The 26322-nt window shown below is 39.3% G+C and overlaps 1 protein-coding gene across 2 annotated transcripts in view; it reads left to right on the top strand.

The window, feature by feature from the left end:
• AKAP6 (A-kinase anchoring protein 6) overlaps nt 1–25858 on the top strand; it is a 408114-nt gene extending 382256 nt beyond the window's left edge. For both annotated transcript variants that reach the window (XM_055418225.2, XM_055418226.2), the window contains exons 13-14: nt 11803–15209; nt 20892–25858. In XM_055418225.2, coding sequence (XP_055274200.2) covers nt 11803–15168 — 3366 coding nt within the window. In that variant the 3' untranslated portion in view covers nt 15169–15209; nt 20892–25858. The remainder of the gene's footprint in view (nt 1–11802; nt 15210–20891) is intronic.
• The last annotated feature ends 464 nt before the right edge of the window (nt 25859–26322 follow it).

Raw genomic sequence — 26322 nt, 5'->3', positions numbered from 1 at the left:
CAACAGTTAGAACTGGACATGGAACAACAGACTCATTCCAAATAGGAAAAGGAGTACTTCAAGGCTGTATATTGTCACCCTGCTTATTTAACTTATATGCAGAGTACATCATGAGAAACTCTGGGCTGGAAGAAGCACAAGCTGGAATCAAGATTGCTGGGAGAAATATCAATAACCTCAGATATGCAGATGACACCACCCTTATGGCAGAAAGTGAAGAAGAACTCAAAAGCCTGTTGATGAAAGTGAAAGAGGAGAGTGAAAAAGTTGGCTTAAAGCTCAACATTCAGAAAACAAAGATCATGGCATCTGGTCCCATCACTTCATGCAAATAGATGGGGAAGCAGTGGAAACTGGCTGACTTTATTTTGGGGGGCTCGAAAATCACTGCAGATGGTGATTGCAGCCATGAAATTCAAAGATGCTTACTCCTTGGAAGGAAAGTTATGACTAACCTAGACAACATATTAAAAAGCAGAGACATTTCTTTGTTAACAAAGGTCCGTCTTGGTCAAGGCTATGGTTTTTCCAGTAGTCATGTGTGAATGCGACAGTTGGACTACAAAGCAAGCTGAGTGCAGAAGAATTGATGCCTTTGGATCATGGTGCTGGAGAAGACTCTTGAGAGTCCCTTCGAGGGATCCCTCCTGCAAGGAGACCCAACCAGTCCATCCTAAAGGAGATCAGTCCTGGGTGTTCATTGGAAGGACTGATGTTGAAGCTGAAAGTCCAATACTTTGGCCACCTGATGTGAAGAGCTGACTCATTTGAAAAGACCCTGATGCTGGGGAAGATTGAGGGCAGGAGGAGAAGGGGACGACAGAGGATGAGATTGTTGGATGGCATCACCAACTCAATGGACATGAGTCTGGATAAATTCTGGTTGTTGGTGATAAACAAGGAGGCTTGGCATGCTGCGGTTCATGGGGTTGCAAAGAGTCAGACATGACTGAGTGACTGAACTGAACTGAAATCATATCAAATCAAATCAGATTTAGAAAGAAAAATTAAGTCCTTTAAGAAAACAAAGCATAACTTACCTTCTAGTTAATCATGTTAAACATGGGTCAATCAGGTGATAAATTGAGAAAAGCAAGAGATAAGTTTGGTTGACTTAAGATGGAAAAGAGATTAAATATGTGCCATTTTTAGTCATTTCAATATTTTTTTTTTAGTTCTTTTTCTCTGAATGGTGAGTTGTAATCACAATATTAGAATTCAGCAGAAACAAACTAAACAAGACAAGCAAACCATTAAAAATAGGGATAACGCAGTGTTTGTTCTTAACGTGGACCTTTTGAGATTGAAAAGACACAACATTCCCTCAACTAATATGTACTTCATAAAGGACACAGATCCTGGATGTGAGCGAACTCCGTTTTTTGATATTTGGCTTTTCAGGCAGACTTCAGCATGTTGGCAAAACTCACATTGTACATGAAGCTATCTCAGATTGTGTTCTTAGAATTCAGTCTGAAAGTTGGAAACTCCTATGCTTTGTCAGTAAACTTTATTTGTTTACAGAACTGTTCACCCCTGCTTTACCACAAATATGCTTTATAAGTTTTTAAAAATTGTAAGTTTTATTAATGGGAGATCCTTATCATAAAGAAAGGAACTAGATTGTACTTTTCACTAAGGTAAAGGTGAAGCAAAAATTATATCCCAAGGCACAAAACTCAAGTGTTTTCTCAACTCTTGACAGTCAAAAGGCAAACACCAAACAGAACAATGGCAGAAGAATGGGGCCAGATGTTATCATTAGGGGGAAAATTCTTTATGCAACTTCCCATGTGGGTTTGTTGTTGTCATCCAAATAGGTTTACCATATGGTAGTCGTAGACAGGGGCTTCCCTGGTGGCTCATTGGAAAAGAATCTGCCTGCCAATGCAGGAGACATGGGTTTGATCCCTGGGTTAGGAAGATCCCCTGGAGAAAAGAATGGCAACACACTCCAATATTCTTTCCTGGGAAATCCCATGGACAGAGGAGCCTGGCGGGGTATAGTCCATGGGGTCACAAAGAGTCAGACATGACTGAGGGACTAAACTACAGCAACAAAGTGGTAAATAAAATGTAGAAAATGCCACCATTTTATTGTGATTGAGTTTTTAAAACTTTATATTGAACTTGGTTTTTTTTGTACTTCATTTTATTGGTTTCAGTTCTACACAGTACTGAAGAGGTCAGATAAAGATATTCCTTTATTTAAAATCTCTTCCAAAGTTGTTTTTAAATTCATTTTTAAGCAATCCTAATTGTAGACACATTCTTGAAACTCTGGGGAAATTTTTCTGGAAAAGAGAATAGTGAGAAAAATAAGCTAGTTTTCCTATTCATTCTATTCTAAATATAATAAATATTTCAATGTTGTACATAAAACAATATTTAACATAAAACAATTTATTTTCCAGTAGAAGCAAGTTATTTTTCAAGTTACTTCTAATGAAACTTTCAGAGTTACATGGGAAAGTAACTTTTTCCTACAGTAGATGCTTAATGAATAATGATTTATATAGTAATTAATGTGGATCACAATAAACTGTGGAAAATTATTTAAGAGATCGGAATACCAGACCACCTGACCTGCCTCTTGAGAAACCTGTATGCAGGTCAAGAATCAACAGTTAGAACTGGACATGGAACAACAGACTGCTTCCAAATAGGAAAACCAGTACGTCAAGGCTGTATATTGTCACCCTGCTAATTTAACTTATACGCAGAGTACATCATGAGAAACTCTGGGCTGGAAGAAGCACAAGCTGGAATCAAGATTGCTGGGAGAAATATCAATAACCTCAGATATGCAGATGACACCACCCTTATGGCAGAAAGTGAAGAGGAACTCAAAAGTCTCTTGATGAAAGTGAAAGAGGAGAGTGTAAAAGTTGGCTTAAAGCACAACATTCAGAAAACAAAGATCATGGCATCTGGTCCCATCACTTCATGGCAAATAGATGGGGAAGCAGTGGAAACAGTGGCTGACTTTATTTTGGGGGGCTCGAAAATCACTGCAGATGGTGATTGCAGCCATGAAATTAAAAGATGCTTACTCCTTGGAAGGAAAGTTATGACCAACCTAGATAGCATATTAAAAAGCAGAGACATTACTTTGCCAACAAAGGTCCATCTAGTCAAGGCTATGGTTTTTCCCGTGGTCATGTATGGATGTGAGAGTTGGACTGTGAAGAATTGATGCTTTTGAACTGTGGTGTTGGAGAAGACTCTTGAGAGTCCCTTGGACTGCAAGGAGATCCAACCAGTCCATTCTAAAGGAGATCAGTCCTGGGTGTTCATTGGAAGGACTGATGCTGAAGCTGAAGCTCCAATACTTTGGCCACCTCATGTGAAGAGTTGACTCTTTGGAAAAGACCCTGATACTGGGAGGGATTGGGGGCAGGAGGAGAAGGGGACGACAGAGGATGAGATAGCTGGATGGCATCACTGACTCGATGGATATGAGTTTGGATAAACTCTGGGAGTTGGTGATGGACAGGAAGGCCTGGTGTGCTGCAATTCATGGGGTCGCAAAGACTCGGACCCAACTGAGGACTGAACTGAACTGAATTTGTTTTAAAAAATAACTTGATGCAAGGCATTTGTCGGTTGCTACCTAGCTTTAAAACACCAATGCTGAGGTTACTACACCTAAGAGTTATGTCAACATTTTGACAGTATCTAAGTTTCTTTAATTTACTGGCACAAATGTGTTGCTTCTCAGTCAAAATAGCACTGTAAGACTGAAATTATAGAAAGAAGTGCTTCTAGTTTGTGTATCCTTCTTTTTCTCTGGAATTGTTTCTTACAACCTCACAATCATTTGTTTATAGAACTTTAAAGTTCTTGGCAACCTGTTCTTTACACACAAAATCTTATTTAAAAATATTAAAGAGGATTTTTGTTTATTTGTTTTAAATAGGCACAAAGTCAGGATGGGCTACTAGAATTGAGGGAAGAGGTGTTAGAACAATTGAAGAGTTTCCTGTATGTTCTGTGGCCTCCATGGTTCCCCCATTTGTGCTCCCTTTCCAAGACTGGTGCTAAAAGACAAGAAAGGTGGTGAATAGCATCTGGTAGGACCAGGTTCCCAATCTCAATAGCAGTCTTACTATGGAACCTAGATTTCTTCAGGTTACTATCAAGCATATCCTGTGCTCCTTTCCTCTCCTACCAGCCTCCAGGATATTCCCTCTCAAAGGGCAGATGACTTTCTTCTTGCTAATTCACTGGCTTTGCCTCTCTTCTTGTCCTCTCTGCTTCTATAACACTCGTAACTACCCACTGTTTTCAAAGTCTTCTATTCTTAGTTCCCAGAGTTTTATACCAGTCCTACCTGGATTTTCCTGCTGTGTTCCTTTTTCAGGTTGCTTATCTTTCCTTTGAAGGTAGCCACAAAGCTCGATTCCCTTTTTGCCTTTGCCTCTTACTGTTCCCTTGTCCTGCAGTGTCCCCCCACCCCCCGCCCCAACTCTTTCTCTGAATGCCTGTCTCCTCAGTGTAGCCTATAAACCTTCAGAATCATAGACAGTCAGGCCTCATGTGGCTAAACCTAGGGCAGGGGCATCTGTAGGGTGAAAAGAAGCAAGACAGAACTGTGGGACACACTGTCATTTAACAGTTGGCTTGCATGCATTTTATGAGGAGGCTTAGCATCAAGGTAATCAAAGGAGGAGAAAATTTCAAGAAAAATGGAGTCAAATGCTGTGGAAGAATGACGTAACATAAGGGCAAAGGAGGATCAGTTGGACTGGGCTGTCAGAAGGACACTGGTGATCCTGTGGTGGACTCAGCAAATAAGGGCTCTTTTGATCACATTCTCTCTTCTCATGAGACTTTTGCATTGAAATGAGTGAAGTTGAACTAAGAGAAGTACTGTGTGTGTGCTGAGTTACTTCAGTCATGTCAGACTCTTTGCAGGGCCCTCCAGGCTCCTCTGTCCATGGGATTCTCCAGGCAAGAATACTGCAGTGGGTGGCCATGCCCTCCTCCAGGGGATCTTCCTGACCCACAGATTGAACCTGCGTCTCTTATGTCTCCTTCATTGGCGGGCAGGTTCTTTACCACTAATGCCACGTGGGAAGCCCGAAGTACTATCCACAGGATGCTTTTCTCTTCAACATTTCTGGGAGTGATGAGCATGCATTCAGACTAAAGAGGCCTGGAATAAAAAATTATCTTCATTGATAATATATGTGCAGTGATGTACACGAGTTCAGAAATATCTGTTGTAATATTTTTGTAAGCAAGGTCCTCAACAGAGTGATGACGTCCTGTCACGTTTGATGATGTTACAGGTTCAGAAAACAGTAGGACTGAGGACTGCTGTTTGCTTGTTTTGTTTTTAAATAGAGGTGAAGTTAACATAACATAAAATTAAACATTTAAACAGAGCAATTCGGTGGCAGTTTTTAGTATATAACCATCACCTCTGTTTCCAAAACATTTTCATCACCCCAAAAGGAAAGCCTGCACCAATTAAGTAATTACTCCCCCTTCTCCCCTCCCACAAGTCCCTGGCAACCACCAATTTTGATCCCGTCTCTATAGATTTACCTAGTCTGGGTATTTTATGTAAATAAAATTATTCAATATATGACTTTTTGTGTCTGGCTTCTTTCACCAAGCAAAATGTTTTTGAGGCTGCTAGCTCATAACTGAGCAGAAGCGCCAGTTACAAAGTCAAACATTTCTCCACATGGTTTTGTCATGGCAAAAAATCCTAAAGACCTTTCCCAGAGTTCTTCAGCATTTCACGAGACCACAGACATGTCTTTTGTTTGCTCATTAAATAACTTTTTGAGAACCTGCTTCTTACCAGGCACGGTTTTAGATGCTAGGGCACTAATGGAGACAGCACAGAGAAGCTGCTGCCCTCATGGAGTTTATAGCTGGGAGGAAAACCCCTGATTCACGATGTCAAACGCTCTTTTGTCCCTGGTTCCTGTTGAAAAGTAAGGCAATTTTTACTATTGTAAAATTTACTTTAAAACAACATCTCATGGATTTTTCATTTTCATCTAATTCAGTATATCTATGTAGCCAAGACTGGGAAATATGTTCACGTCAGTACTCATTTTAGTGAGATTTGTGAGCTGACTTTGTGTTTTACTTGTCTGTTTTGAGTTTCTGATCAGCTTTGTTATTGAAAAAGCAACAGTTTTTGATCATTAGTGTGAGATAGACCTTCAAAGCATTTTCTGAGCTGAGACAAGTTACTTTAACATTATTGTCAATCTGATAGATAGTGAGCAGGATTTGATTGCTCTAATGTGTCAGTTGTGATAGAATTTCACAGACAATGGACCTGCCTTTTGAAAAAAAGATTATTTTCTGGAAATATAAAGTCCTTGAGCTATAGGGCCTGCCGAGAGCTGGGCAGGCATCTTTTCTCATCTGGCTATTAATATGCTCAGTAAGGACATGCAAAGACAAACCCACCCCCCCATTTTCAGTGCAATGGGAGTAAGTCAGGGACCTGAGTAATGTTGATTTCATTGGATTCCATGCATGTGGTTGCGCTAAAGAATTTAGTCATCCAACCACCAGTCTTAATGCAAACCTTGAAAGGGTTATTTAACGCTCAACTACTCTGTCCTCCTCTATTTTCACAGGCAGTATTTGCTATAGCTGCTATCCTTGTATCCCTATAATGTGCCAGGCCCTCCCCCTAGGACTTCACAGACTTCTTTTCATTTAAAGCTCCCAGCAGTCTCTAAGATAGACACAATGTGCTCTGATTATCTTGAACAGATAAATGGTGTAACTGAGGCACACATGTTAAATAACATGTCCAGGATCATACTGCTGCTGCTGCTGCTGCTAAGTCACTTCAGTCGTGTCCGACTCTGTGTGACCCCATAGACGGAAGCCCACCACAGGATCATACTACTAACCTGTAAAGGAGGGCAACCCAGGATTCATACTCAGATCTGTTTGCTCCAAATCTCACAATGGTTGATAAATAGTGAACATTTTTGCTTCTTATCCTATTTTATTTTTCATCTATATTTCTTCTTGCTAACTCTGAATCTGTTCTCTGCCCATCAAAAGGCAGAGTCTACAAGCTCTGAACTCTCATGAAAGCTGTCTGTTTGTTAAGGACTAACTCTTTCTTACAGTTGTTGATGTTTTTGAAAAATTTCTACCTAAGTCTAATTTAGGAAAATAATTATGCATCTAATGATCAGACACTTTGGTTTTTTAAATTTTAGGAGGTGGTGTTAGGGAAAATATTGCATCAAAAAAGCAGAGTAAGTATATTAAGGGTAGAATTTCCCTTCTTTAAATTGATCCCCCACCCTTATCTATATATCATTTTCTCCCTCCTATCCAAACTTCCCTATATTTTGCTTTTTGCCCTAGGGTAAATATGCTTATCTTTATTCAGTTATGGTTCTCTATGTTTTTGATACTTTTATTTGTATGTTTTTGTTATATTCTACTTTTCCACAAATAAACTGCTCCTCCCAGGGCTTTATAAGTGGTCTTGCTTAGTATAAACTCTTGGATCTGGAATAAACAGGGGAACACAGATGACAAGACCTCCTAATGGTTTTGGCTATTCTGAACACCAGAAATTTGATTGGAACACTCAGTTCATCCTAGTCTTTTTGAGATACCTTAGTTTTTCAAAAGTTGCATCTCTTTAAAGGAAATTAAAGGAATCCAAAGGTAGTTATATCAGATCTCTGTTGGATTATTGTTTTATAGAATGTCAGGTTCCTTCATCTCCACTCTTTTGCTGATAATGTGTTTCTCATCGCTTACAAAAATCTACCATTTAACTTAAAATTTTAAGAAAATCCTAGAGATGAAGTCCTGGGATACCTGACTCAAAGTCACGCAAGTACAGAAGGAAGTTAATTTGGATAGGTATTACTTGCTGCAGTTGGAATCTTGGTTGTTGTCATCATCATCATAATTATTTTCCAGCCACTTTTAGTTTCTCTGTCTATATTACACTAACATAAATAACCTGCCTCTAAGAATAAAAGCAAAACAAAGTTAACGCCAATTAATTCCACTTGGTCTTGAGCAGATCTGCAAAGATGTGTGTGTGTGCATGCTAAGTCACTTCAGTCGTGTCCGACTCTGTGTGACCCCATAGACGGAAGCCCAACAGGCTCCCCCGTCTCTGGGATTCTCCAGGCAAGAACACTGGAGTGGGTTGCCATTTCCTTCTCCAAGTGTGTGTGCATACCTGTGTGTAATTATATACAGAGAGTCCTTAGTTTAGGACAGAATTCTGCACCACTGAAACAGGTTTATGAATGAAAAGCCTTTGCACAAATGGATTTAATTCAGAATTATCTCTGAAAAGGCAGACTCTCTATTGGAACTTCATGTATGACTCACCATCCTCTTGGTTTTACAAATATTCTTAGGTTTTTTTCCTAAATCCATGTTTGATTTATCGCTTTATCAAAGACAGGGAACATCTGAGACATTTTATAAAGCACCAGATAATTCCTCTAGAAAGACAAAACAACAAAAAATGCTTAACTAACTTGAGGATTATTTGCTATATTGGGCTAGCCTCAAAGAAAACACTTGACCAAATAATTTTCCAGCCAGTTATATCACTCTGTACATTTGTCTTTTATTGAAGAAAACTTTTTAGGTATATAAATGTTGTAAATGTCCTTCCTCTTGGAAACTTTCCCTACTTTTTTCTACCCTCAGGGTATATTTTATGTTTGAGGTTAAATCTTGAAGAAATGGAGATTTTATTGAAAATATTGACAGAATTTAATTCATTACAGAAAAGAGTGAACAAGGGCAGAGTGATCAGCTCTTCTTTAATATGTAAAATGTAAAGTCTAAAGTGAATGATTTTCAAATGGGTCTTGTCAGATATTCCCCAGAGTTGCCATAAAAACTTTTTTGAAATTACAATCAAGAGATTTATAGGAAGAAAGAATTAGGAAAGGAAAAGGACAATATTATAGACAAAAGTTTAATCTTCTCCTATGGAAATCTTCCACTCCAACTACTTTATTGAGTGGAAGATTTGTTCTTGTAGATGCTGCCATGCGAGTTTTATACTTTTTGTGGGCTTGCATTTGTAAAGCCGCAAAGGCAGCCTTCAGTCAGAAAACAACTGTGTCATAGAAGGCAAGTCTGAGTTACAGGCGTCCCTTGGGCTCAGCTCCTGGTGTACGTCCAGGTGGCATGGTTCCCGCAGCCAGAGTGAGGCCCTGGGTTTGGGACCCTCACGGAAAATCTGTAACTCTCAATGTTGAAGTCAACCTGAGAGTTACAGAGAGAGCTCTTTTGAAAGACAAATTCAGTTATTTATTAACATTCTCAGTGTTGCCAAGATAGTATTTGAAATTAATGTACTATTTGATTAGACTGATTGATTGCTTCTACAGCTAAAGATGTTAACATTCACTAGTCGTACTAACTGGTCATTCAGTTCAGTTCAGTTCAGTTGCTCAGTTGTGTCTGACTCTTTGTGACCCTATGAATCACAGCATGCCAGGCCTCCCTGTCCATCACCAACTCCCAGAGTTCACTCAAACCCATGTCCATCGAGTCGGTGATGCCATCCATCCATCTCATTCTCTGACGTCCCCTTCTCCTCCTGTCCCCAATCCCTCCCAGCATCAGAGTCTCTTCCAGTGAGTCAACTCTTCGCATGAGGTGGCCAAAATATTGGAGCTTCAGCTTCAGCATCAGTCCTTCCAATGAACACCCAGGACTGATCTCCTTTAGAATGGACTGGTTGGATCTCCTTGCAGTCCAAAGGACTCTCAAGAGTCTTCTCCAGCACCACAGTTCAGAAGCATCAATTCTTCGGCGATCAGCTTTCTTCACAGTCCAACTCTCACATCCATACATGACCACTGGAAAAATCATAGTCTTGACTAGACGGACCTTTGTTGGCAAAGTAATGTCTCTGCTTTTTAATATGCTATCTAGGTTGGTCATAACGTTCCTTCCAAGGAGTACGCGTCTTTTAATTTCATGGCTGCAATCAGCATCCGCAGTACTTCCTTTATCAGCAAGCAAAGAATAAACAGAAATTCTAATAAAAATTCATCATGGTGAACGTACCCCATACCTAAGGAAGCATGATGATAGCCAGTGAACTAGATTAAGTGCTGTAACATTGGTAGGAAAGATTCTGTTAGAAAATTTAAGAATATCCCTTAATTAATGTTTACTTTGTATCTGGACTGTTTTAAACTTAAGTAGGCTATACAGATAATCTCTTACATATCCAGTATATTAAAGTGCTAATGGGTATTTTATGCTTAATGTGTTTGCATGGTGTCCTTCCACTAGTAGTTTCAGGAAAGACTGAGAGCTTCTTAGGAGAGCACTGTGAATGTGCAGCTGGTGAAGCCTTTTTTCCCACTCCTGAGGAAGAAAAGCACCATGGCCTGTTTTTCAACCAGGTTGTCAAAAATAATTCTGAATTGTAATGCAGATATGCTGACCTGTTAATACAGTGAGACGCCTCTCTCTACCCACCACATCATGAATCCCTTGTGATTTTAAGAGCAAATTGAAAGGAAAGATGAGGAGAGAATGAGGTAGGCTGGGAAAACCCTTTATGAATTAACTAAAGGCCACTCTAGAGCAATTCTCCATGCGCTGACTATTCCAGCTTCTTTATACTGACTGCCTCCTCAGCCCTTCACAAGCATTAGCTCACTTAATCCTCAGAATTCTCTCTGAAGATGGACAGTGCTGACCCCCTTGAAAAAGTGGTGTGAGGCGATGATTGCCCAGAAAGGTTAAGTGACTTGCCCAAGACCATGCCAAACCCATTCAGCTTCTGTGTCCCAGAATGTGTCACGCTCCACCAAATAGGGTAAAAATCAAGAAATCCAAGGAAAGATCCCAACTGTGCGGGCAGAAAGCATCCTAAGAGGATCTGGGCTGCTTCATTCATGGAGTCAGGAAATCCTCAGATAGTTGTTATTCTAGGGCTGGAGTTGGGCTGGAGGGGGAGGGTTCTGCCTGGACTTTATAAAGGGACAGTAGTGAGAGAAGTGAACAAGGGATCCAGGATCAAAGTGGAATCTCTGTGATAGAGCCCGGGGAGGAGAGAGACTGTGAGAACAGTGACTAATGACTAAGAAGCTACCCTGCAGTAATGGGGCCTGAGACTCAAGTCCAGGAAGATGTGGGTAAAGAAACCAGTCAGATGGTGCTCAGCTTGGGTCTGATTGGGAACAGGGTCACATTCTGAAGAGGAGGAACCCTAAAGGGAAGGCAGTGGAAAAGATAGACCTATGAGAGCTTTTGGCCAGTGAATGGCTTTACAGATAGCTACAACTCTCTTCTCTTTTTCCCAGAAGCTGCATCAAGTGGAGAACTCAGGAACCAGAAGCAAGAGGGGATTTCACCATATGTGGGTGCAGATAGTACTCCATTATGAACTCCAGAACTGCGATAATATTAGAGTGATTGGACCCTAAAAGATGTCACAGGCTAACCTCTTTTTACCTTTATTTACCTGACAGTTTTATCTTCACCCAATCCAAGGTTAAAAATGTAGAAGAAATCAATAGGAAATAGTTAATTCCATAAATTACATATTTGACTGTAATAATCTTACATTTTAATCTATGTTATTGCCCCCAGTGACAAATTACTATTGATAGAAAAGCCTCTTTCAATAATTTTGGATGTTATTCCAGAGAGGAATAGAGCTGATAATTATGCTATCTTTCAAATTCATGCTTGGGGCAAATTTCTTTCCTGACTCTTCCAAGAGATTTTGAATGGATAAAATTTTCATGCTTGTGTTCCCTAATTCTTCTGCTTTTTTCCCTTTCTCCTACACAGGAGGCTTTGAATGTGATTGATCCTGGCTTGATGGACCTAAATGGGACGAATGAAGATGCCCTGGAATGGGATGAAACCGACATAAGTAACAAGTTAATTAGTTTAAACGAAGAATCGAACGACCTTGATCAAGAATCCCAACCTGTCATGCCTTCCTTAAACCTTGAAGAGACAGGTAGTGAGAACCCGAGTTACGAAGAAGAGGCAGGTGACCACGGGGCATCTCAGTATGCATCAAGTATCACTGCCCCATCCAGTCCGCACATTTACCAAGTCTACAGCCTCCACAATGTTGAACTCTATGAAGACAGCCACATCCCATTCCTGAAAAACAATCCACAGTTCACTAGCATGACACAGCCTAGTGTTTTAACTAAGAGTCTCAGCAAAGACTCTTCCTTTTCATCTACCAAATCTTTGCCAGACCTTCTAGGGGGTTCCAATTTGGTGAAGCCCTGCCCCTGCCATGGAGGAGACATGAGCCAAAATTCAGGCAGTGAGAGTGGAATTGTCAGCGAAGGGGACACCGAAACCACCACCAACTCTGAAATGTGCTTGCTCAATGCAGTGGATGGGTCCCCAAGTAACCCTGACAGTGAACATCTGGACCCACAAATGGGAGATGCAGTTAACGTGTTAAAGCAAAAGATTAAAGACGAGGAGGAACGAATTAAGCTCCCAAATAGCTCTCAGTTACCCATTTCACCAGTGGGTTGTGTAAATGGAAAAGTTGGAGATTTAAACAGTGTTACCAAACATACCCCTGATTGTTTGGGAGAAGAATTACAAGGAAAACATGATGTGTTTACATTTTATGATTACTCGTACCTCCAAGGCTCAAAACTCAAATTACCGATGATAATGAAACAAAGTGAAAAAGCACATGTGGAGGATCCCCTGCTTCATGGTTTTTATTTTGATAAAAAATCCTGCAAATCTAAACATCAGGCTACAGAGTTACAACCAGATGCACCTCCCCATGAAAGGATTTTGGCAAGTGCACCCCATGAAATGGATTGCAGTTCATATAAAAGTAGTGATGTAGAGAAGACATTCACTGGCATGCAGAATGCCAGACAGCTCTCGCTTTTATCTCATAGTTCATCTATTGAGTCTCTTTCTCCAGGGGGTGATTTATTTGCATTGGGCATCTTTAAAAATGGCAGTGACAGCCTCCAGCGAAGCACTTCTTTAGAAAGTTGGTTGACGTCTTATAAAAGCAATGAAGATCTTTTTAGCTGTCACAGCTCCGGGGACTTAAGTGTGAGCAGTGGCTCAGTTGGTGAACTGAGTAAAAGAACATTAGATCTCCTGAATCGTTTGGAGAATATCCAGAGCCCTTCAGAGCAGAAGATAAAGCGAAGTGTTTCCGATATCACTCTTCAAAGCTGTTCCCAAAAGATGTCTTTCCCTGGCCAACTGTCACTGGACATGGCATCTTCTATCAATGAAGACTCGCCAGCTTCTCTTACAGAACTAAGCAGCAGTGATGAGCTTTCTCTTTGCTCGGAGGATATCGTGTCACACAAGAACAAGGTCCCAGAATCGAATGCGTCATTCAGGAAGCGCCTGCCTCGTTCGGTGGCCGATGAAAGTGATGTCAATGTCAGCATGATCGTGAACGTCTCTTGCACCTCTGCCTGTACTGATGATGAAGATGACAGTGACCTCCTCTCCAGCTCAACGCTCACCTTAACAGAAGAAGAGCTGTGCATCAAAGATGAGGATGACGACTCCAGTATTGCAACGGACGATGAAATTTATGAAGACTGCAACATGATGTCCGGGCTGGACTACATAAAGAATGAGCTGCAGACCTGGATTAGACCCAAGCTTTCCTTGACAAGAGATAAGAGAAGGTGTAATCTCAGTGATGAAATCAAGGGCAGTAAGGATGTAAGCAGTAGTGAGATGACCAATTCCTCGGACACCCTCAACATTGAGACTCTTCTCAATGGCTCAATAAAGCATCTCTCTGAAAATAATGGAAATAGTAAGAATTTACCCCACACCCGTGAGTTAGGGACAAAAGGTGAAAATAAGAAAAATATTTTCAAAGTTAATAAAGATCCATATGTGGCAGACATGGAAAACGGCAATATTGAAAGCACTCCAGAAAGTCAGAAGGACAAACCGAATGAGATTTCAAAGGAATCAGAAAGTCTTGGTTCAGCTGGGAAAAGGATTTCAGAGAGTGAGCATTGTAAGTGCAAACCAGTTACGGATGGCTCAGATGAATCAAATATTGCTGGGAAGGAGTCTGTTCCCCAGATGGTTAGACATGTCCCAAAGAAATGTCAAAACCACCACCATTTTGAAAATCAGAGTGCTGCTTCTACTCCCATTGAGAAATCTTGTCCAGAACTGCCTTCAGAAACCAGTGTTATCAATGGACAGGACTCCGATGTACTGACATCTTCATCTAATAATGCACCAAGTATGGCTGGAAAACCTGCTGGTTGCTGCCTAGCACGCGAACAAAACCAAACAGAGGAACACGTTGCCGCCAGTGACAACGCTTCCTGTTGTAACTGTGAAGCAGACATTTTTCATCAAAAAGATGCCGAAGATTGCTCAGTGCACGACTTTGTTAAGGAAATCATTGACATGGCTTCAACAGCCCTGAAATGTAAGTCTCAACCTGAAAACGAGGTCACTGCGCCTACTTCATTAACGCAAATCAAGGAGAAGGTGTTGGAGCATTCTCATCGGCCCATCCAGCTAAGAAAAGGGGACTTTTATTCCTACTTATCTCTCTCCTCTCATGACAGTGATTGTGGGGAGGTCACCAATTACATTGAAGAGAAGAGCATCACTCCATTGCCACCAGACATGACTGACTCTGGCTCAGAGGACAAGGAGGACACCGAATACTTCTTCGAGGCCTGTGTTGAGGAGGACCCTGCTGAAGACAAGCCCTGTTTCTCTGATGCTCCTCCAAATGAACCTGAGGATCCCATCGAGGCCACAGTACCCCTGCTAGCAGCAGCAGGCTCTTCCAGGTTCAGCGATACTTCCCTCCTCACCAATAACACAGACACGGTGGCCCTTTCAAGTCCTCCAAAAGAAGGTGATGTAGGAAAGGAAGTGGATGGTTTACCCCAAGCTTCTAATGTCCATGGAGAAAGTGCAGAGGTAACTCCTTCAAGGGTGGGCAGTGGAAAGGAGAGTTCAGAAAACCCAGGTGAGTCTGCAAAGCCAGAAGAACACAATGCTTCTTCAGCCCCATCTGGAGTTCCCAGACTCTCCTCAAAGGTGAAGCAGCCAAAGGACAAGGGCACATGGCATCCCAGCCCCACAGCTTTAACCTGTGAAGAGAATCTGCTAAACCTTCATGAAGAACGACATAGAAATATGCATAGGTAGAAGGTAACCCTCTCCAAGCATGAAAATCATCTCATTGAAAGGTATAGTCCTCGTGTTTTAATATATATTTAATATATTGTCACATATATATTTAATATAGACATACTTAAAATATGAGTTTTAGTCAACAAAGCTATGATAGGAGAAAGGACTAGTCAGGATGGCTGGTCATGGCAGATATTTATCTGAATAAAAATCTTGCCTAGAAAATCCCATGGATGGAGGAGCCTGGTAGGCTGCAGTCCGTGGGGTCACTAAGGGTCAGACACGACTGAGCAACTTCACTTTCACTTTTCACTTTCCACTTTCACACATTGGAGAAGGAAATGGCAACCCACTCCAGTGTTCTTGGAGAATCCCAGGGACAGGGGAGCTTGGTGGGCTTCCGTCTATGGGGTCACACAGAGTCGGACACGACTGAAGTGACTTAGCAGCAGCAGCAGCAGCAGCAGCAAGGCGTTTAGATGGAAGAAATACTCCCAACCATGCAAGTAACTGTGAAGCAAAAGGGGGAAAAAACAGTCACCATTGACATTCTTAGTAACATTACCTTTATCACATCATTATGCCAAGAAGAATCAAAAATTTGAGGAAGTAGTCAAATACAGTAGAGCCTCAGATTCTTCCATTAAGGGAGGAGAAGGGGCTCTCCTCCAGATTGCAGCTGTACCCTCTGATCAGAATGCACGCACAGTGCTCCCCGCTTCAGCTTCTGTCCACGGCCTGCTCCCTTCAGTGCCTGGAGATGAACAGTGATTAAGTTAAAGCTGCATCTCCGGATCTGGGCCTTCCTTTTACGCTTCTGTCTAATGTGACTATCATCACATTTACTTCCCTGGTGGAAGGCTGTGCTGTCACAGCTCCTAATCACGACCAAGAATGAGGATTCAAACAGGAGGGGAAAGTTGATGTTAAAGAAGAGGCTTTTATTTATCCACACAGAGACTGAGAACAGGCTCCGAAAGCAAATACGGAGAGAATACATGACAAGTTAATGGCGTTTTGATAAAAACAGAATTTTTGAATTTTGCCTGAAGGTGACAGGCTGATTTCCATCCGTGTGGTTTTTTTTTTTTTAAGAAAGTCATTCTGCTCTTCATGTTTAATAAGACAGCTACTGATTGATAATTCTGATAGGATGATACAGTTCTAAAAGTGACACCGAAACTCTGTTATTTCCCATTTCTAAGCCTCAGTGATGAATATACTTTCTCAATCAAGTTTAAAAAAGAAAAATGTGAGTTTTTGAATGTGAGAGTTGTATTTCACCAAAGTTTGAGGTACTGACTGCCATCTCCACCCCCTACTTCAGAAGCTTAATGCAGTAACCTAAACTCGTGCTATAGGAAATGAATTACAGAAGCAATCTACCCTAATTTGTTAACTTATTCAAATAACAGTTATTATACTTAACTATGCTAAAGATTATCTTTTTTGTGGCAGATTGTTTATTTTTTGATGAGCCTAATTACTGATTTTCTAAAAGTAATTTACATTTATTACAAATACATCTTTTAAAATGTGACAGATAATGTTGTTCCCATAATGTATTATGAAAAAAGTTACTATTTAAAAACACATTATTTAATTTGAAAGATGAATGGCAAACATCATTATTTTTTTTCCTGTAACACCTGTGCCCTCAGCTCATTAAAATGTGTGATTCTGTGTAGAGCTGCTAGAAATGGGGAGTGAGGGGGGAATCTATACCATATATATACCCTAAAAATAAACTCAGTATGCAAAATTGTAGGAAAGAAGCCCTACTTACTAATATAGCACAACTAATTTTCTGTGTTTCAGAATCTATTTACAATTGGCTGCAAGGGAGAACAAAAGTAGAAGAGAGAGAAATGTATTTTCTGTGAAACATGCCCACCCTATAATCACATTCTCCATCAGTATGCAGTAAAACTGACCATTAAGGGAGAATAACTGCCATTCCATAAGCTGCTTCAAAACAAGTTCTATTAGAACCAATTGTACTGCCAGCTCTGCCAACCTCCACAGAAGGGCTGGTAGAGCCTGGCTGATTTTTGTTTTCTGAAAGGGGATCAAGGCTTGAATGCAACACCACTCTGGGCGCAGACTTATGTGACGGTGACCCTCCAATCACCAGTCACGCCTAGATCTGGTCTCGAGAAGCTCTGGCCCTGGAGAAACCTCTGGGGTGCCCGCCTTCCTTTTTGATGCCCTGGGGATTTCTCCTCTCCCCTACACAGATATAGAATTTAAATGAAATGTAATGACTTGCAGCTCCATCTTTCGACTCGGGGAAGGGAATATGCTGATGGATCTGTGTAATCCTCACAATTTTACAGGCATGGACAGTGTAAAATTATCTGCCAGCCCGCCTGCCAGTTAGCAATATTTTGTGGAGCCCCTGCGGTTCAATGCCTGACCAATCACAGGCAATGGGAGAAGCAGCCAGATTTTATTTCTGCAGAACTCACATCACCCCCAAGTGACTTGTTATCAGCCTAAGGCCATTCAGGTAGCCATATTTACTGGGCCTATTCAGTGTTCTCAGTTTCATGTAGACAGAACATCTGGATACCTAAACTTTTCACCAGTCATTAATGCTGGATACCTGGGTGTAAGTATTTACATATTGTTAAAATACTACCAACCAGGACAAGTTATTTAATCTCAAAATGTTGACACACCTTCTGTGTTGAATGTCAGAAATGCATAGTAAAATTATATGTAAATATGAGGTTTCATGTCTATGAAAGCTTAATTGTTGTCATTGTTCTCCCTTTAGGATTCAGAAAAGCAAAAAGAAAAACTCCACTTTTTAAAGCCATTTGAAAGCTATTACTTGGGATGCCCTTTTTATCAGGAAAATAAAGTTCACCAAATTTGGTTTTTTTTCCACCAGAAATAAGTTCTCAGAGGATAAAATGATTGTAATGTCTTCTAGAAGAGGTGTAACTTAGAATAGCAGTTATAGACCTCAAGAGAAACAAACATTTCTTTTTTGCAAAATTTTTGGAACAAGTTTTTCATTTACTGTGTTCTAATTAAAAACCCACTGAATCTGTTTGAGAAATTTTAACTTGCTCTAACACAGTATGCATTTGCACTGATTTCTGGGTACACTGCTGTGCCTTTCACTATTTTCATTTATGTATCATGTTTCTACAAACATAGAGGGGTCAGTTATAGCAAATCACATCAAAGAAAGGTAACTGGATAGATCCAGATGTTTCTGCCTAATTTGAAGGAAGCATATATGTCTGGAGAGCCTCCTAGGACCTGCCTAAGAGATATACTTTGCACTAATCTTTTTGCTGTATTCTGACAGTTATTTCTTCATAATCCTCATCATATGCCTCTGACCTTTGGTGAATGATTTAACCCTAAACTTCAGGCTGGGTAAATCCTGTGATACAAAAACTGAACTCATCACATGCAGCCAGTGTATACTCTTTTTACCTTTGGTTTCCTCTGATTTTCTGGGGGCATTTAGTGTGAGAGGGTGCTGTATTTACTTAAGACGTATATATTTCCTTCAGAATTTTTTTAGGTTTATTGCCTTTCCTACTTTATCAGTCTGCAAAGAGTTAGAGGGCCATAGATTTTAGATTTTAGGCAAGTATTTGTATTTGTGCATGCTCAAGTATACACATATACAGTAAACAGTGCTGCTACTCAGTTTTTATAAACTGGGAAAGCTCTAAAAGCAACATTTCTCATGTACACAACAAATTGTTATTCTGTTAATTGAAATACATTAAGTGTTTATTATGACCCAAAGTTGACCAAGCAGTTTAGGAAACTACTTTTGGGGGTAGTGTATTAATTTTTCCTAAACAACATAGATGTGATCTTATTATATTTACCTTTAACTCACTTTAATAAATCAAAGTTCTGTTGGATGTGAAGTGCTTTTCTTAATTTCCTAGCGCTTCAGAATAACTAGCGCTGCTAAATATCAAAGATTTTATAGCGCATCACCCACCTCACCTGCACTCCCGTGCGCACGCACGCACACACACATATACACACAGCCCAGACCTTTGTCTCAACCGGTTTATCCTGACCCTTTCCAAATGGGCCTGATTGAAAGTTTCGATTATCCAGAGGAATTTAAGTACTGTCATTTAGTAAGCCCATATTTGCCTCACCTAAGGATTCCCTACTCAGTGGCCAGATTTCAAATGAGTCATGTCCTCAGCATTTGAACAATGCACCATGCCTTTCTTGAGTTACTGCGCTATTTTACTGTAACAAATTTCATCCCATCTGTTCCTGTCTTTCTCTCCCTGTTCTTGATAACTTGCCTTTTCTCCCCAACATCGTGTGGCTCCAGCCAAACCATATTTGCTCAAGTTTTTCTGGCTCTTGAACAGGTTGCAAGATTATAGAGGATGAGAGCAAGACAGAAAGAATGAAAGCAGTTCTGGAAGGACCATAAAGCAACCTGACATCAGACTTGAGAACTCAGTTTAAACCCCTACAAGCAAGCAAAAGCCTGCTATATTTGAGAGCTAGTCAGAGCACCTACCACACTTGCATCCTGCATTGCCTAATTTTAATTGTTCATCATACTCAACAGGTTGATTTTAGCCACTTAGAAATATGAAGAACCAATTGAGTTTGTAACAAATTTTATCTGGGCCATCAGATGTACAAAAATAATTGAATCATTCTCATTTGCACAATGCTGTCAATACTTTAAATGCAACGCATTCGTATTTGAACTAGAAGCCCCAGTTGTTTCCCTTCATAGGCAAGGGGCTGAAGGATTTGGGATTGTCACATTTATGAATATTTCACCATTGTAAAATAATGGAATTGTTCAATCCCACTGTCACATGTATAGTGATTGAAGGAAGGGTTAAACCTAAGAGTCCAGACTCCCACTCTGTGAATCAAGTCAAACTTGACAATTATTTTTCTTTAAAACTATGTCTTTTTTTTAAAAAAGCAATCTATTTTGCACAATGATTCTGAAACATTTGAGCTGTTACAGCACTCTGTTTTATGTATCCTTTCATTTGAGAACATTAGCAAGCTTTTCTAAAATGGTAGCCTTCATCAGTTCCTCAAAGGGGCTCAGTTGATACTTTGCTGTGTCACTTGTCATCGGCAGCCTGACATTTTCATACTGATTTAAAGCTATCTCGAGTATTCAAAACCGAGTTCACAAGCAAAGGGCTTCCCTGATAGCTCCATTGGTAAAGAATCCGCCTGCAATGCAGGAGACGCTGGTTCGATTCCTGCGTCGGGAAGATCCCCTGGAGAAGGGATAGGCTACCCACTCTAGTATTCTTGGGCTTCTCTGTGGCTCGGCTGTTAAAGAATCCACCTGAAATGAGGGAGACATGGGTTTGATCCCTGGGAAGATCCCCTGGAGAAGGGAAAGGCTAACCACTCCAGTGTTGTGGCCTGGAGAATTCCATGGACTAAGTAGTCCATGGGGTTCCAAAGAGTTAGACATGACTGAGCAACTTTCACTCACAAGCAAGAGTAGATGAGATCCAGAGAAAAAGTCAAACTTGATAATTATTTTCCTTTAAAACTGTTTCTTTTTTAAAAAACAAAGCAAACTATTTTGCACATTAATTTTGAAACATTTGGGCTATTACAACCACTTTATTTTATGTATCCTTTTATTTCAGAAAATTAGCAAGTATTTCTAAAATTGTGGCCTTCATCAGTTTGGCAAATGAAACAGACACTTCTGAAAGCTTTTCCTCTCACTTTGTCTCTTGTAGGTAAGCCTGGCTGCAGCTCAAGGGTGGCCTCACCTTCCCTCCCCGGGCTGGTCTCTGGCTCCATCGTGTCACTGCCGTTTGTTACATTGACCTCTCCCCAGATGAATCTTTCTTCTGAATGCGGTTGTCCACATGAGCCTTGTGATCTGGATGTGCACTGGTTCTCTTTAGGTGATTGTCTTTGAAGTTCAGCAAAGCTGCTTGTTCTCCCATGGATTCCTGTCCCAAGCTACCTCTACCGACCCCACCTCTCCAGCAAGACTTTTCAGTTTGCCTTCTCCCCTCCCCATCTACTCTTTAAAATTCTGCACTTCACTAAATTGATGGTCCATTAAATTCACCTATCTGGAATGAACAGCCCCCCCACCCCCGACTCCCTGCCCTGCTGGTGGTACTTGACCAATCTCATGTTTCAATCTTGATTCTTTTTAATGGTATGATGCCTATGTTTATGGAAAGAGATTTACCTGAAAGGTCAATATTTGATTTTATGGCAGCAAAGGGAAGAAACACTGGTCCTTCTTTCAAAGTTAAGCAACTTTTAAAAGCACCATTTTATTTATTTCCTTTTAAAAAGAATAATCTATGCAGCACTTCAGGAAACAACTATATGGTGTTGTATATTATAAACTGGTGACATTCTACTATTAAATTATGTACAACATTTTCTTTTTTTATGCTTCTTGAGGTGGTAATGAGAAAAAAGTTTTTTAAAAAAGTGTGCCTTGCTGTATTTCTTATACCATTTATTAAAAAGCTGCTTTCATGGTAAAATTGTGTTGGTTTGAAAGGAGGAAATAGCAAGGTTAAGATGTGTGAATAATTTCTGTATATATGTATAACCAAGTACAAACATTGATGTATAATGACAGTACAAAATGCTTTCATGTTTGTGATGTCTAGTGATGTGGAAAATATAAGCCTTAAATCCATTAGATTGCATGGCAATTAAAATTGGCATAATAAACATAGTTTATTGGGGGAAAAGGAAAATTAGTGATCTCTTTTACCTGTGTTCTTTACCAAATTATTGCACCTGGTTCTGGAAAAATGTGACATGTAGCAGCTTCCAAAATATTCATATTGCAGAAGAGACGAAGCTTTCACAATTTTAAAAATGTTTCTGATCACTATAAAGATCTTGGAACACAAATGGTTAAATGCCAGTTCCCCTAAACCAATAAAAATTTATCTTAGATTTTTTAATTTATATTTATCATTGATGATATAGTTTTGGGTTTCAGGATACCTAGCATATCTTATATTTATGTTATATAATTCTTTTGAATGGATTTATAGAAAAAATAGTAGAAAAGTATGAAAAAGTTGATTATTTTTTAATTTAAACTATAGATTTCAAGTGTATTTATTTTGTGTAAAAGAAGTTAGCTAAGAAATACTCCATTTGGTCTTTACTTGCTCTTGTTAAATGTAGTTATGAATTGATATCCTAATGCCTACTAAAGTGCCTGACACATAGTAGGTACTCAATAAAAATCTGCTGAGTTGAAGTATTGAATTAGGTAATACGAATGACATCTATCTATTCATTTTGAGAAAGCTACACTAAAACACATAAACAATTAGAAAAAGATGTAATGCAATATAAAACCACACATAATGTGTAATCAATTTATATCAAAATTTTAAAAATAGTGTAGATTCATATAGTCACAAAAATGACAATCATTCATTCACCTGATAATTCATTAATATCTTTTTATCTGCAAGGCACTAGTCTAGACGTTGGGATGCAATGATACCAAAAGCCCTGCTCTTAGGAGGCTTAGAGACAGAATGGACGCGGTGAACACAGAGAGACTGAGTGGTTGTCCCGCGGCTGAGGAAGACAGCAAAGTGGTGAAAGGGGCACAAAACAGCAGCAAGGGACAAGAAGGAAGAAAAAGGTTAGAAGAGAGCAGGAAGTTAGACAGTAGGAGATAGTGAAGCTTAACTGCAGGGATAGGAGGAGAAAAGGTAAACTGAGAGACTTAAATGAAGAGTTTCTTCAAAAGTTAAGTTGGAGCCTTTGAATGTAATATGCTAAGTAGTAAGGAAACTTTATAGCATCTTTGTTTTGCACCTGATTTTTTTTTTATTCGTATAACCTTATTAGTGCCACACCAAGAACATTTTTAAAATACTAGTCTATAATTCTGCCACTTAATAACTTTTCATTTTGTTGTACCCCATCTTTTTCATACATATTTCTAAATCAATGAATCATTCTAGGTTCTGTAATGGGTAGTAATTTGTTCAAAAGGGGTTTTGGGCAGACATCTAGCTGCAGGATGCACCATGATTATAGGTGGGAGAGATTAGAGATAAATGCCTCGTTGAGAGGCAGCTATAGACTGTAATAATCTAGGCTCCCAAGGATCATAGAGTTCACAGGGAAAGTGGCCAGGCTGTAGAGAAGAAACAGATCCTGGTGCACTCTGAATCTCCGTAGAGGTATGGTATTATTTTATATACTGAGACAACCTAAATTTTCCTTGGATGGTAATTAAGAATTCCAAGTCGAAGTCTATTGTAACATATTTGAAGAACAAACTGACTGAGCTGTTCTATTTACCAGTTATGTGCTCATTGAAGACTCTGAGGTATTGAAAATGTGTGTTTTGTAAGTATCTACTTAGTATTAACACTGAATTTGTAGCATGACTTTCAGGTTTATTGAAAATGCTTTTTCAAGCTGGAAGGAATGAAATATAGCCTCAGTCTCTTGCTCTGTACACAACCCTCCCAGGCACTCTTGAAAATGGTCACACCAATTCTGCCTATACGTCTTCGATGTGACCATTTCAGTGTGTTCATTACCTGTCAAGGCAAGTTGTCCCACCATTAGACACATCTCTCTGTAAAAAGGTTGTTTCTTAGGTTGCTAAAATCTGCATAGTTCCGGCTTCCCCTTGCCTTTAATTTGATCAGCGATCCGAGTTCTGTCCTGAGCAACTGCTCAGAGTATTTCTGCCCCTTTCTCCTGTCAACCCTAAAGATAAAGTTGAGGCCAGTTACTCATCCTCTCCCAGCTGCTCTGATTTCTGTTGTTCACTTCCCTCCACCACCCTTCATATGTCATGATTTTCAGATCCATTTCAACCTGACTGAATGTTAAGAGGCAGTGTCCTTGAAACTGAGGAACTGTCTCCATTATCATACGTGTAGAAAAATATCTGAACATTTAAGTGGTAAGTTTTCTCTCAGAATATATCCAAGATATATGTTTATTCTATTATTGTAAATTTCAATAAAGAAATAAATAAGTAAATAAATAAGAATTCATTACTTCCTTCAGTGCCCCAGTCCAGTGCCGGAGTCATCTTGCATCTTGAATCTTTTCCTTACATCAAATCCAAACCTAACCTGTTTTCATAGAGCGGAATCCCCCCACCTTCATTTACTCATTCAACAAACATTCATGGAATGGTTACTTGCAGCAGTGTGTTTGGCGTTTGAGATGCAAAGGCAACTAAAATGTGGTTTCTGCCCACAACGTGTTTACAGTTGTTTTGTGAAAGTGCCTTTCATGTCCTTGAATAGGGTAATTTCTCTAGATTAAAAGATGACTCATTTATTTTGTTTCCTATCTTGTTTCCCTACATTTCCAAAAATCCTGTGAGCAAAGTAATGTGAAGAATTATCTGGATTGACTACTAGAAGAAGTGGGGTTTTTTATTTGTAAGTTTTAATTATAGAAAAAAATACATTTCAGATTTCTGGTCACTGAATAAGCATACATCTTATGCAATAACAACAAAAACAAAAAATCTAATTTCAGGGCTTTTGAGAAGCTGAGCTTAATAATTTTGTTGTGTTTGATTAGTCCAACTTTAGGTTTTACCAATGCTGTAATTTTCCAGGGAAAAATTCGATAAAAATATGAAAGCACACTAAAATGATTCAGCTATTTCTTACAAGTCACATTATTTTAATTTCTAAATAGAACTGGTATTATTTTGTAATTCTAACAAATACTTTATTTTTCAAGCACTATATAAGTCTTATATTGCAAAATTTTCCAGGTTGAACCCACTAAATTTACAGCTGTCTCTTTTTTCTATGTATTCTTTTACTCTAATTTTTATTTTGAATAATTTCAGGGCTATATGAAAGTTGAATGAGTAGTATGGTAATATTTGTATGCTTATCACTCAGATTCATTTATTATTAATATTTTATCACTTTTGTTTCATCTCTTTCTACACACACACACATGCACTTTTGTGTGGTCAAACCATTTGGAATTAAATTGCACATCTATAAATGCTTTGGCATTTATCACCAAAGATCAGGACATTGTTCTTTAAGTTCACAATACTATCCTCACACCCAAGTAATGTATTAATAACATTGATGCGATAAAACCTGACAACACATATCCAAATTTCTCCAGATATCCCAAGAGTGTCCTTGTATGGTTGGTTTTGTTTTAATGCAGGAACCAAAGATTACACATTGTTTTTAGTTTTCCTATCTTTTTAATCTTGAACAGTTTCCCTGCACTTTTATTCTTTCTTTCCCTGGTCTTTTATAACTGACATTTCTGAAGGGCCCTGTCCAGCTTTATAGAATGACCCACAGTCTGAATATGTTCAGTTTTCTCTTTATTCAACTCAGGGTAAACATTTTAGTCAAGGATAGTACATAGGTGATGTTCAGTAGTGTTCAGTAGCTACTCTGTAAGTGTGAATGATTCACTGACATTCTTGATGTGTCTTGAAGTTCACTACTTACTCTTACAGCTCATGCTTCATCAGGATAAGGTAGGGATCAGCAAACTAGTTTGTGAGCTAAATCTAGCTCACTGCCTGTTTGGCCTATGAGCTAAAAATGGTTTTTACATTTTAAAATGGTTGAAAAAAATCAAAAGAGTGCTTCATGACATGTGAAAATTATATGAAATTCAAATATTCGTGTCCATGAATAAAGTTTTATTGAAACACAGCCCCACACATTTGTTTACATATTGTCTATGGCTGCTTTTGCACTGTAGTTGCAGAGATAAGTAGTGGGGATGGAGACCGTATGTCCTGCAAAGCCTAAAATATTTACTGTTTGGTCCACTTCAGAGAAAGTTTTCCCATCCCTAGTCTATATTATTCTTAATTCTGACACCATTTTCTTAGAGGCAGGTAGATTTTCATTTGCAAAATCAATGTAAGGTATTAGCACCTACAATAGTTTTTTGCATTCTAGGTTTTATTGAGTTCTTAATTTCAGTTTCACGTGTCCTTAGTAAAATGAAGTGTGCTTTGTTTCATAAGGATTGTTCTACATCCACAGTTGGTTTAAGGATTTAAATTTAGTTCACTTATTATAGACTGTCTTTGATTGATTTAGAGGATTAGGCAATTATAGACTGTCATTAATTCAATCAAAACCATAAGAAAAATTGACACAACTGAAGGAAATGGCAACCCACTCCAGT

Source organism: Moschus berezovskii, chromosome 21, assembly GCF_049115385.1.
Source record: "Moschus berezovskii isolate FMDL1 chromosome 21, NW_MosBer_1.0, whole genome shotgun sequence".
NCBI classification, from domain to species: domain Eukaryota; kingdom Metazoa; phylum Chordata; class Mammalia; order Artiodactyla; family Moschidae; genus Moschus; species Moschus berezovskii.
The sequence above is the reverse complement of the archived record's forward strand: the minus strand, read 5'-3'. Positions and strand labels throughout refer to the sequence as shown.